This window comes from Cuculus canorus, chromosome 4 (assembly GCF_017976375.1).
Source record: "Cuculus canorus isolate bCucCan1 chromosome 4, bCucCan1.pri, whole genome shotgun sequence".
Classification (NCBI taxonomy): domain Eukaryota; kingdom Metazoa; phylum Chordata; class Aves; order Cuculiformes; family Cuculidae; genus Cuculus; species Cuculus canorus.
In genome coordinates, this window is record NC_071404.1 from 61,249,736 (window position 1) to 61,263,791 (window position 14,056).

General features: G+C 38.9%; 1 protein-coding gene across 1 annotated transcript in view; it reads right to left on the minus strand.

The window, feature by feature from the left end:
• ARHGAP24 (Rho GTPase activating protein 24) overlaps positions 1-14,056 on the minus strand; it is a 215,047-nt gene that overhangs the window by 175,193 nt on the left and 25,798 nt on the right. Inside the window, 1 exon segment of the mRNA XM_054064671.1 lies at positions 8,985-9,184. Within this exon segment, the coding sequence (XP_053920646.1) occupies positions 8,985-9,164 (180 nt within the window). The 5' untranslated portion in view covers positions 9,165-9,184.

Below are 14,056 nucleotides of genomic sequence, written 5' to 3' on the forward strand. Positions count from 1 at the left end.
AACTGTGACCTACACAAGATACCAGCTGAACTTTTCCACATCTCAAACATTCCCTTAATGGCATAACACTTAGGTAGAAGCTACCTGCAGCAGCTCCAGGTTATCAGTTGATCATATGTCACTGAATTTGGTCAGCCAGGCTCCAAAACATAACATCCACGTCTACTCATTAACTCAACTACTTACCCTTTGATGAGACAGAATTATCACACAGCCTCTGCTGCCCAAATTAACAGAGTGCAAAACCAGAATTTTTATAATGGCTAAAGCTCCACATATACTTGGAAGAGAAATCATTGAATTTACTTAAAGATTAATTTGGAGATTGGTTTCTGCAGAATTTCACATTGTACCCTCACACGTGCTCTGTAGCAGTATCAATGCTAGTTGCTTTAGTGTACTGGTACAACAGCTATTAAGTAAGGAAGAGAAACATCTAAAGCAGACTATTGCTGTGCAACTGAATCTGACAAAAGGCACTGTGCTGCTTTGGAATTGATAATATAAAACCACTAGCATGATTAAGAATTTAGATCAACAATCTTTCAGACAAGAAGGCAGCAGTAAGAAGACAATCAATGACAACCATTAGGTACATTTTTTAACCAGCAGCCTACCACCATCCTTACTCTTCTCCACACAACTTCATTAACCTATCAAATACAAAGGCATTAGTATCCACCAGAAACGCACTTGTCATCTGGCAGGTGACAGAGGAAAGCAGAAAGAGAGTATCTCTCCTCTCCTTCTTGTTCCAAATCCTGTCAATTGTCACGAGTCAGAAATGGAGAGGAAAGGAGGGAGGGAGAGATAGTACAAGCATAAAAATAAACGCAAGACTCCAGACAGTTATAGACTGGACAGTCCCATCATTATGGAAAAGCAGTTTTGTACCATGTAGCAGCTTCTTATATCTGGAAATATTGCTCATCCGTGAAATGCAGTGAAGTATACTAAGGGTTTAACTTACTTCAGAGTTAGCCAGCTGCTACAAACAAGTCAGTTCCCTGGTCCCACAAAGCAAAAGGTGGGGGCAGTTGCCCAAACTTTTGGACTAAACAGAAGCACTGGCCACCAAGAACTGAAATTAAGCTTTTGGCTAGTTTGCATTTTATTAGAGCAACCATCTTTTCCAATCTAATAGCAGCTGGTGGCTGCATCTAATTATACACACAGTAGCATACTTGAGAACTTGAGCTGTGAATGCATACATGGGTCAATGGTGCTAGCATTTTCAATTAATGCCACAAGGCATTTTTGCTTTGTTCTACCATAAAAATATTTACTAAAACTAATTTCTGAGTTTGGATTGATTAAAGATATGTAAGTCTGAAACTATGTATTTGTTCTTCACAAATGGCCTGGAAGAGGACTTGGGGCTGTGTTGCCACCCACATCAATAGGCAGTCTAGGGTAGGATCACCTTTTCTTTACTATCCTGACCTTCCAAGCTTGGTTATAACAACAAAAGGTCCTAGTCCAAACACCATGAAAGGTTCACATTTCCCACCTACAAAACCATCTCACCTCAGAGAATTTTGAACTTCAGTCACTGGACTGGTTTTCTGAAGTCTGAAGGGAGAAAGACATGTTCTCAGATTTGCACAGCATCTAGGCCCACTCTTTGTGTTTTTTTGGTTTGGGGCAGGTGGGTGTCAAAATTCAACAAAGAAGCTGAATATGGAAAATACTTACAAACTTATAGTTTAAACTGAAGATCTACTCAAGCAGCTCATGGAACTGCTGGGGGCATGGGGAGTAGGGAGGTAACAATTTAATTTGTTATTTTTCAAGTCATCAAATGGGACGGAAACATTGAGTTGTGTCAGAGAGCAACAACCACACAACTGGTCCTTTATGAATGTTATTGATATTGGGAGAGGACAGGGGCAGTTATTTCACCAGCTAATTAATTTGGAGGCAAAGGAAAACCCAGGGGAAGCTGGGGTTTTAGCTGGGTCTGAAGAAAAAGAACAACAACAATGCAATGACAAAGATCTCACCTAAGAGCTGTTCTGAAAATTCACTCAAGTCCAAGGAGAATGAAAAGCTACATGTCCTCAGGCATTAAGTATGTACAGATTTAAATGAATTGGTACAATAGCAGGATAGTAGTTTGTAGATTTGACCAATACAAAATCACAGAATCTGTGATAGTCACAGACAATGACACAACTGCTACAAGCAAAGCTCAATCTGTAAGAGAGACACTGAATACCCCTTGCATTGGGCTGAAATCTAAAAAAACTCTGAAATTAATTTCCAGCAGCATAAGCTGGGGCAAAGCACTGAGCAAGAACTGCCCCATTTTGGCAGAGAATCCCTACCCTTGCACAGTGTTTAGTGACACTCCTGCAATTAATGTGGCAGTTAATGCTGGAGGAGAAATCTTTTTTCTTCCTCTGAAAATTTTTAAGGTTCTTACTGGATCAACCCCAAAGCCTCCAAAGTCTTCAAAGGAAAGAAAGGACAATTATTAAAAATTTAAGCTCATGTTTTTTGTCTCAAAAAAAGCAGAAAAGGAAATTAAAGGTGGAATTTGATCACATCCAAGTTGAGCACCTCAGTGACTGATCTTGCAGCTATTCATGTTAGGCTAAGGACAGAAATTCAGTCCTGCAAATCTGAGAAACCTTTCCCAAGCAACAGAATAATGGCATTAGAAACACCCTATTTTCAAAAAAAATTAGCCTTATCATCCTAACCTCTTTTGTACACAATTCCCTTGGGTATCTACTGACCAAAGTCTCTTACGCTTTTAATAGCCCTGACATAAGTCACTGCAGAAAAAAAAAAAATATGTCTCTACAAATAAGTTGCTGAAACCTGCAGCAATAAATGACTTTAAAACCGACAAAGGCACACAGGTAATAAAAATAGCAGAACTTTCTCGTGCATGTAAAAGCCAAGACCTATCCTTCAATAACCATCCCTTTATTCCAGAAATTCTACTGCTTGAGTTGCAAAAGCCTACTCATATTGATCTACTCAAGGACTGCTTTCCTGAAAACCCATACAAAAGGAAAAAGTAGTTCTGGAGCTTTCACTTCACTTTCTGCACTGAATAGCCACCACTGTACCAATTCACTATGTGGAAAAGACCAGGCATTAAATTGCTTTGCCTGTTGCCATGCCAGGTCATTTCTGTCTCACACAGAAAAAAAGCATGATATTCTGCCGTTCACATCAGACTGGATACAACTCTTCTTGCCTCATCTGAAAGTCAAAGAGTGATAGAGTTAAGAAGCCAATTTTCAGTTTAAAACTTGACAGCCCTTATGTTCAGTGATTGGAAATCAAGAACAATCAGAAAGGAAAAAATGCACTTATCATAAATAGAAAGGTATGTTACACAGAGGCTTCCCTTCCTTCAAACGCTTCCTTCCAAAGCATTTCAAGAAATAGGAAATATCATTACAAGACGAACATTCAGCTAACCCAAAATCTGTTTCTAGTTTGCATGATGTGTGCAAAACTGCAATGAGCAGTACCATACTTTAGTGAGATTGTGCAAGGTCAAAAGCCATGAAGGGAAATAAAATAAAGGAGAGATCACACTCCAGACCACTAAATGACAACCTGGCCATGAGTGTGCTGAGCTGAGTTTGAGCTGACCGCTCTGCTGTAACATGCAGTGTAAGTTTACCCAACAACAAGCAACCCATGAGCAGAAATTGTTAAAAAGGGCATACAGCCAGTCACGAGGACGATTCATTCAGACATCTAAACAGTGGGACCACTATTTCCTGTCTACTACATATTTCTTTTAAACAAAGTTCAGCAAGACCACCTGGAAAGCTTTTATCAGGACCACTCCAGAGCATGTTACTATCTCAAGAAGTCATTGGCAGCTGACCGCCTTTGCAGAATACCATATTATTTGACTTTTTTAAACCTCCATCTAAGGTGTGTTGGACATCCCTCCATTCCACTGCATTCATGTGAACTATTTAAGGTGTGCTTTCTGATAGATTTTTGTGTAGAGGGTTTTTATTTGTTTTGTTTTTAAGTTCTGTTTTCACCACCCTCAAAAAAATGCACCCAAAAGCCAATACAGAAATCCTTTCTGGCAAATCCTTTCACTATTGGCAAACATCAGTACTTATCTCAAGAAAATCCTATATAATTTCATTCAGCAATACTGAGTTTCCAGTGAAATACCTGAGAAGTATGCTTTCTTTCTCAACCACAATCCCCCACGCCCCCACTTCTTGTATAATTGTATAACTGTATTTGATTAACTTCTCCCTCACGGTTTGCGATAGGCTTTAGGTAACTCAATATTTCAAAGTGCAGGTGGGAGATCGCCTAGTCCATCCCAAGAAAATTTCTGTTTCTTAGACTAGTGTTTTGCCTAGAGATGTGGAAAAAAATATCATCAGTGGTATGGACACTCCTCTCTGTTTTCACATCAAGTCCCTGAATTTGCTTCATGAAAAGTGGAGTTCTGAGCTAGGCTCGTAAAGCCAAACACACAGAAACTTGGTGTTTGACATACTCCACTATGCAAGACTGAGGGAGGTGCCATTACAAGTCAACGCAATAACTACTGAGAAGCTGTTTTGCTTGCTTTGCTGCTTTTCAATACTTACACAAAAGCTGGTTCTTGCGGCTTTCAACGGCAAGGATCAGAGTGAATAATACTCTGATGTCCCTCACCGAAAAGCCTCTAGGCAACAAGGAGAGATGGTCATTTTTTGTAATGCAGTTCCAAAGTACATGTACAATTTTTTTTTACTCTCCACCCAGAAACGTTATCCATTCCCTTTTAGCTTGTAAAAAGGTGATGCTCAATCTTTAACCATATTCAATACTAATACTGAAAGATGTTCCCTACCAACAGGGTAAGTTTCAAATTATGTAATTATCCTGTTATTCTCTATATAATACATTCATCAGAAGCTTTCTTTTAATTAAAAAATGCAACTGAAATTACTCATGTTTCCTATTAATGTCATTAAATGGATTTCTCTGTCAATGAATTTTTTACACAAATTTAATTAAACGGTAAACACGTATTTTGCTGGAAAGCAATACCTCAAAATATATTCAGTTGGCACATCAGAGACAGCCTATACCTTACAGACAAATGGTGACCTGTACTTAAGATTCCAGCTGCTACTTACTCCATTTCAAAGACCAATTCAAATTCCACATTTAAGATTCACACTTTAGCACTCATATCTGCTGTCCCTTCCCAGAGTTTCTCTGTGAGTCACTAAACACTCTTTAGCATTACCAGTGCCAAACACTTGAGAACTTAACAAGACCTAGAGGATAAAAACTACAGAGAAGTGTTCAGTATAGGATATAACCTGAAACTGCAGATTATCACCTGTTTTCAGGCATGAAGCCACAAGTATTTCTTGAAGGTTAGTCCACAGTTCTTTAAGATTTCTCTACTGTACACACCTCAAATTGAAGTCCATAAACCAAGTTGAGGGGCAACTACATTAAATACATACCTAAGCATAAAACACTGTTGTGACTGAATGAACTTGCTCATTCTTGTTCATTTACAACATAGTATCAAAGATGGTCCATCAGTACGGATTACCCATCTTTGCTCCCATAAGCGCACTTCCTCAGTAACACCAGGATAACACCAGGAGAGTGTGATAGCAAACCTGCCACAAGGAGATGACGCTTGGAAGCTCCTTCCTGCAGCTCACAAAACCACAGAAAAAAAAACGAGCTGTCTCACTGAGGAGGCACTGACTTTTTTCTCCTGTCTTCAGTTAAGACCATGCCAACCCTGACTCAACTGGAGAAGTTGAGCATAGAGAGAAAAGAAAGCAAAAAAATACATTTTCATGGTCTGCATTTAAACAACAGCTGCACTGTGAAATGGGAATTTCTCTCAATTGCCCACATTTCAAACTTGGATAGCTGACCTTCAGATCTAGCACAATACTAGCTTTTTAAAAGACAACAGGATGTCAGGAGTAAGGTGACTTACCAAGATAGTAAAAAGAATTAACAAGGCAAAATCCAGTATGACTTCCAAGAAGTAAAAATTATACAGAACTTTCAGAAATTATATTTTATTTCTTCACCTGTTTTGCTCACTTATTTATTGGAGGGGTTGTCTTCTGGAATTAACTACATCACTGCTATCCATACCTGCATCTTCAGAAATCAGAAATGCCATCTTTGTCAGATCCCCAGAGGCATCTCAAGGATATCAGAGCAAAGTATAGCTGCTATTCTTACTGATAAAATATTACAAGGGAAATTGTGTTTGATAATGATAAAGAATAAATGACAGTTCATTGACCTTGACTATCCGACTGTGTACTGCTTTTTTTTCTGTAGCTCATCTCTAGCTCTGTGTGCCTGTAGGCATCTGATACAGACTGGCATAGACATTTCCTCACACTCACAATGACAGTTAATGACTTTTAAATTTAATTGTCTAACACCAAGTAGATATACGCATATTAACCAAAGCATATGTAGTAGCTAACTATATTACTAGCAGAAAATGAGCATGTTTCAGGAATTCCAATGCATTTACTGATGGTTTAGACAGAAGACATTATTTCTTTTCTTTACTCTCATTACACACAGACACTTGTAGAATAAAGTCTGACAGACAATAATATTTTTCCGAAAACATGTTCTATTCACACCTCCATCACTTTCAAAAATGCAAATGTCATGGTGTAATTTCTGGTACAGACTGGACAGAACCTAAGCCCAAATGTTAAGCAGACTGGTGCTTAGGACATCTGCTGAATTCATATCAGAAACTAGATTCTGCTTTTGTCTAATTCGCATTAAGGCTATGAAAATAAACTCACTGGCTTGGCTTCTCTTCTCCTGCTATAGTTCTTCACCTTCTATAAATATATATACATAAGGTGTGCAGTTAGAGCATTCCTCATGAAGAGTAATCACCACTCTATTCTTCCTTCCAAATGCAATCGACCAATAAGCAAAATAAAAACTACAATTAGCTCTTCCAATGTATTATGGTCTAAAAGAATTATTGTGCAATTGTACACTGTACAGACTTAACAATCTGGTAGTGAATAAAAAGGTATTTATCCTAAATACAGATCCAATACTCCATGGCCAATAAAACAACATAACCAAATGCTTCTTGCCATTCCCTAATGACATCCCTAAGCACTGAATATTCATGGTCTCAGTGGAGTTCTTTGCTTTAGCTCTCCACAGTAAGGACAACAGGGTTCCAAGACAGTCACAGTAATTTTCTTGTCAAAGTTAATTCTGTAAACCATTCAATGTAGTGGGGGAAAAACAGCCATTTCTGTACATGGCATTGAACGTGGGACATATTTCAGAAACTAACACTTGTGAATCTGTCAGAAAGATTCCAAAGCTACAGCAAGGTGAGATATTGACTGATCCAAATTTATACAGGCTTATTCATTTTCCAAACCTACTGGCATATTTGAAGTTATACTTCTACTGACACTTCTGTCCCTACTTTGTATCTCTAGGTGTCTTTACTTGTTTCTCACTTGAAACTTATGAGGAAAACTCAAGCAAACTTTTAGTTATTTAGTCAACTGCAACCTAAACAACCAAAGACAACAGAATCACCACCTCCATTTCACAAAAGGGAAGCAGTAAATTCAGTAGATCTTCTGAAGTCATTCCATAGGTCGGCTGGAGGCAGACAAGATGATAATTTGGGCTCAATGCAATACAGCATTGTGTCCCTCTCAAAAACCAATTAAGTCCTTTAAGTCCTTGCACGCAAACATTCTGAGAGATGTCAAGCACTAGGAAGCAGAGTTGTATTCTGGAAATCCAGGCTCTGGCCCATAAACATTTTTATTTTGATGGCTGCTTTATATATTTTATTAATTGAAAGTGTATATAGTGAAAAATACATTTGATTACTCAGAAATTGTTAGCTATTTCACATTCAAAGTAGTCACACTAGCATATAATTCATAAATATGCAGTGTGTTATGTAATTAACCTGTCTATCTGGGATAATTTTAAGGGCAAACAGCAACTGAACCTGTGAAATTCGTACTTAGAAATTAACTCATACAAGAACCTTCTTTGGGAGCAGTTATCTCAAGACTGAATGCATTACATGTGCACCATAATGCATGCTGTAAAGCTTGAGAAAGTATGATGACCTCTTTCACACAGAAAGCTCAATGTTATGGGCTTTGCATATCTGAGAACTCCCTGTGAAAATCCACACAAAGGTACACCATCAAAAATTTAGTAGACAAAAAATACAACTGGTCATTTTTTAATATCTGCACAGAGTTAAATCACAGATGTCAGAGCTTTTTCTGAAGTCACGAGCATCTAGGATTAAAACAGAGGATTATCATACTCCTGTAGATGCCAGCACAAGGTCTCCCTTTACTTTTATCACAGAGGCTCAGGCCTGCCTTGACCTGAGAGCCAGTATCATTTACTCCATGCTTACAGCACTCTGGAGTTAAGCAGCTGTACAGCATGTTGGTGAAAAAGCTAAATAAATAGGAAAACAGATGAGCATTAAGGAGCAGTAAATCACCACAACAGAAACAGGCAGCAGACAACATTCTTTTCCATGTTACAGATGGCACCATATTCAGGCTACAGTCTTACGGGATTTCCTGTTTGGGGAGACACAAAGCAAGGATGCTTCACAATTTAAGCAGCAGAAAAATAAGCAGTACCTTTTCAAATATGGTTTATTTATCTGCCTCAATCAATTCCACCTGACCGACTTTTGTCACTTAAACCTCATGTATACTGCACTCCCTTTAAAATGCTCAGTGAGAGAACCTGACCTGGAAAAAGAAGTTTTAGAAACAAGCCTAATGGGGAAAACACACTAACTGCCGAAGTGTGACTCGGTTTAACACTGTAATCAAAATCCCAACTTGTACAGAATCAGTGACAGAGAAGGAGAGGTTTGCTTCTTTAAACACCAGACAACTCTGCTTGCATTAATTTTTTTTCCTCCCTCACCTCCCATCCTATCTCCTCCTTTCACTTACCAACGGCCTGGTTTCATCTTCATCTTTGAAATAGTAAAGTTGGTCACCCTTGAGAACAAACCAGCGTGTGTGCCAGGTCTTGACAAAGCCTCCTTGCTTTCGCAGCCAGCCACATTTAAGGGCACACTGCTGCCCTCGGCTTGGTGGAGGAGTCTCTGCAGAGCCACTGTGTTCCTCCATACTGGGACTGGGCAACTCTCCTGTTGAGAAAACAAGAGGAAAAGATAAAGTAATTAGATTATTATCCAGGCAGTAACTTGCTCCTTTCAATGCAGCTGGAAAAGAAACATACCCCAACTACAAAGGTGTACTAGAAAAGCACTTACCACCTGCCTACTTATTCTACTAGTACCCCATCAAGTGAGTGAATATTACTCACCTATAATAGATGACGACAATAAAGAAATGAGTTGCTAAAATGCAAGCAAGCGGCAAAAGATTTGTCGCAAAAAGCACAGCGTAAGATATTTTAACTGGCACAGAGGAAGACCAGGCCTGCTTATTTAATATTCCCTGATGGGCTTGGGGCTCTCAGGGTATATTAAAGCCTCTGCTTTTCTAGGTCTTAAAATATCCCACCCGACAAGCAGGCTTTTTTTGTTTTCTTTTGTTTTGTTTTACTAAAGTCCATTTAATGGAATGATGACAGTAAATACAAGAATATCCCCTCATACAAGCAACCCCCTTACTGAAGTGGGTGTGTGTCCAGCCATGCTTATTACAGACATTTTGCAAATCACACAGAATTTTGGCACATCAACTCAAGGTACAAAAAATATGTCAAAACAAGCGCTGAAGTATGGAATTAAACTTGGCACAGTTTCATATGGCTTTTTGGCCTTGTTAAAATTACTAAAATTGCTGAATAAACCCAGGATTTTGAGTTGCAAGTTCTGATATTTTCAATTGAAATACAATGCATGCTGAGACCTGTATATGCCAAATAGTGCATAATTAAACAGAATAAATTGTGACTATAACCACAAACACAGCAGTGTGCTAAATTAATGGTGAAAATTCACTGTCTGTGTTTGAAGATCAAAATGTTTCTTTTCTTTCTACACTACCACTGGCAGCCTTTCTTGCCTAGTCAGGAACTGCACAGCCGTTAGGGCATGGGAGAAACAGCTTTATAGGTAATGTATCTATTGTTTCCAAACATCAGAGCAGGAAAGAGTAAAGCATACTAGACATTGTAAGCAGGAGACATCTCTGACTACGAGTATCTAGAACAGAGCTTCCTGTTCTAACTTTGGCAAAGTAGACTGGTGAGTCCAAGCCTGGCACTCCTGCTCCAGCCCCCTACAGTGCCACAATACTGTTACTGAACATAGTAACATCAGCATTGCAAAGGCATGTGCTCAGTTCCTAAGGTAGATTAGAGGTGGAAATATACATTAATTTGATGAACAACACTATCCCCCTGACAATTAATACAAGTACTTTGTCCAGATAGTCTTACCTCATTGTGAAATAAATTGCAGTATAATCAAGCAAGAAGAAATAAATGGATCAATAGATTCCAGTCAGGAGTGGTTTCAGCCCATTTTTAATTTGCCTCCTTTCTTCCTATCATTCACACTTATTCTCCTTTGGAAGAACTCCTCCAGCTGCCATCTCTGCTGTGAATTTACATCTTCTGCTTTTACTACACACACAGTCTGCTGTCACATCCCCACATCACAGGCTGGATCCTGGAATCTGATCGCTGTGATTAAAACTCTGAACTACCATGTGCCACTGAGGTCAACAGACTTCAACAGGAGCACAGAGGATTCATTGGAAAGTATAAATTGCAGGATGAAAACATAAATCACTCGGGATCCTAGTCATAAAAAGGTAAAGAAAATCCTTCTCCTGCCTCTTTAAGGTTCCACTTAGTGTCACCCAGAACACTTGTACCATTTATTTACTTCAGCAAAGCGTCCCTGAAAAACATAAAAACGTATCTGGCTCTCAGCCTAGCAGATGAAGATTTATTTTGTGCCTGCAGTTACAATGACATCCTAACAAGAATGAAACAGCTGATAAACCCTCAGACTACACTGACAGAGCGTTTCTGTGAGCATTACGTACCATCAGAGTACAGCTCTGAAAACTGCAACCTGGAGCTGCAGAGTACCATAGAAGTTGCACTGAGTTTTTAAACTGAATCTTGCCTCCTTCCAATCTGGAGCTGCAAATTTAACAACTACCACTAGCAAAATTAATAGCTTGCTTTCTCAGTGCCTTGTTCATAAACATCTGCTCACACTGCAAGGTGGTGTAGGCTCTTGTAACATTTTTCATTCACTTTACACAAGTAATAATTAACTAGGAATGCAACAAAGCAGTGGCCAAGCAACCTCTGAAACCCCTACAATTTTATCCCTGGATGCCCAAGCTCTCTCACTTTTTACATTAGCTCTTCAGGAAGAGGAAGACTAATTAAATGAAATTATTTGGAATAAGCAATGATCACACAATCTCCAAGAACTGACTTCGTCTATACACATTACTCTTAATTAAACTCACTTGTAACCTACCTCTGCTTATCACTGTGTGTGGTGAAAACATGAAAACATCTGTACTACATGAGATCATTCTCTCCAAAACGAAATGCACACAACTTGTAATTGGCATTTTTTTAATACAAGCAGAAATCTCTTGGTTGCCTCTGGTTTTTGGCTGGGCCAAAGCACATGTCAAGAAGAAGCACTCCACAAATCCTTAGAAAGTAAATTAGCAAATATTTTAAGGGAAGCATTATAAACAGCAGGTAAGTTATTGCAACAGAAAAAAGTAAGTAACAAAATCATTACCCATAGGTTACCCCTTCCCCTTGCTGCAGAACTGCAGAAAATGACAGTGCTCAGCTTCAGCTAAGCCTATCGGTTTATCTCTGCATCTTAGGCCAGATCAAAGGAGTTTAAATACAGTAATTATGTGTATCACTGCAGCATTAAGGACACTAGGTCTCTATTACACTTGGACCACCAACAAGAATCTAAATACTGAAGTCAAAAGCAATTAACTACTTGGATGAAAATTCTTAATTTTGTTTCTTAAAGTCACATTTTACCAGTTTTAACACCAGTGTACAAATTAAGTATTTGGATTTAGGTACCCATGGAAAATGTTAATTGATCTATATCTCTCAGTCTGGTAAGATTTGTATTTTGAACTATTTTTACAATGCCAAACCAAATGAGGTGTAAGAGAGATGACATTCTACTGCTCCCAAGTCTTCACAGGCGAGTATAAGATGTCCTTTAAAGCAGTAGTATATCCTTGGACACTTTCTTTACATAACTGTGTATTATTTCACTTATCAATGATTTAATTATCTTCAGCAGTTAAAATTTAAGCCACCTAACTTTTTTTTTCGGTAGAAGGAATTTTATTTAGTCACAAGATTAAGTTTATTTGTTGTTTTCCATCTCTCCTTCCCTTTCAGAATCTACCTACTACAAACCACACTTGCAATCAGAAATTCCAGCAGCTGGCTCACTTTCACTAACTGTTTTTACAGCTGTTTCAACACCAAGATCATAAAAATAAGTTGCAGAAATATCAAGGTGCTGGCACTGATGCAGAGAACAGCGAAGTGCAAACAGTATGTAAATAATACATGACAAAGTGTGGAATTACATCAACATATTCCAAGTCCTCTCGCTCTCATGAGACAGGGCAGAATGCCGTGTATTTTCAAGCACTACATGAGTGTATTCCTCAAGCCCATCTCCTGAACAGGAAACACAAATTGTACCTGCTGCCAGAGTCAAGTCTACTGACTTGGCCAATCTCTAGTTTAGGTAATGACGAGAACCAAACAAATGCTACACAGTCTGTTTGTTTGGGCCTCACCATGAGCTAACTCTCCTGGGACTGTCTGGACATTGGGAGTGCAAAGTAAACAAAATGAGAAATGTTTCCTGATGCACTGACTCTGCAGAAACACCTCCTGGTCCATGAAGCTCATCATCATCTACCAATCCAACCTTTTTCTGCTTCCATGAGGTCATCTGCCTCTCTCACTAATCTGTCTAGAAGACAAATAACTGCACTTATGTTCTCAGCAATGTGGAAGAGCCATGCTGGTGCCACACACAGACAGCAGAGAAGTGTTTCTCCTCAGCTACCACTTACTCAATACTTGAAATGTGAAACTGGGCAGCTCCTCCAGATCCCAGCACTTTGCCAGGAAACAGCAAAAGTCCTTAAAGCACAGCAAATCCAGTTACAATGAACAGTCATAGGATTGCACCAAGATGACCTGTTTGGCAAGAAAACTTGACGATTTGCAGCATGTTTTTATTCTCAATGGAATTTCTCACGGCCAAGACAGCACATTTCAAGCACGCAAAACATAATCAGCATTCACTTTCAGCAACCTTTCTTCATCTTTGCCGTTGCTCAAATGCTATATCAGGTCCTTTGCTGCCCAACGCCAGCCTGGCATAAAATGAACAAAGTTAAGAAGCCACCAAAGTGCCTGCCCCAGCCCATTGCAAGATCTATTCCCCCTGCTCTTCCAAAATGGCAAGCAATGCAACATTGCACAAATGACTTTTCTATGTCAAATATGTTAACTGATATCCAGGAAAAGGCTGCAATTTTTCAGCAACAATTGACTTGTTCATTGATGAACACGTCTGCCCAATACATATATACACACATATAGATGTGTAAAATTCATAAAAATCTCTGTGACACAACACTTCCATATAAAACTAGGTTATTTCAACACAGAAACACTAATATGAAGAGATAATATCAGTTTCAAAGTGATGTTTAATTTTGGATACCTGCCTACTTATTTCCTGTAAGCTATCATAGAATGATAGAATGGTTTGGGTTGGAAAGGACCATAATGATCACCTAGTTCCAGCTACCCTGCCATGGTCAGGGATACCTTCCACTAGATCAGGTCACTAAAAGCTTCATCCAACGTGGCCTTGAACAATTCCAAGGCTAGGGCAGCCACGACTTCTCTGGGCAACCAGTTCCAGTGCCTCACCATCCTCACAGTAAAAGAAATTTCTTTCTAATACCTAATCTAAAACTCCCCTTTTTCAGCTTAAAGCCACCAT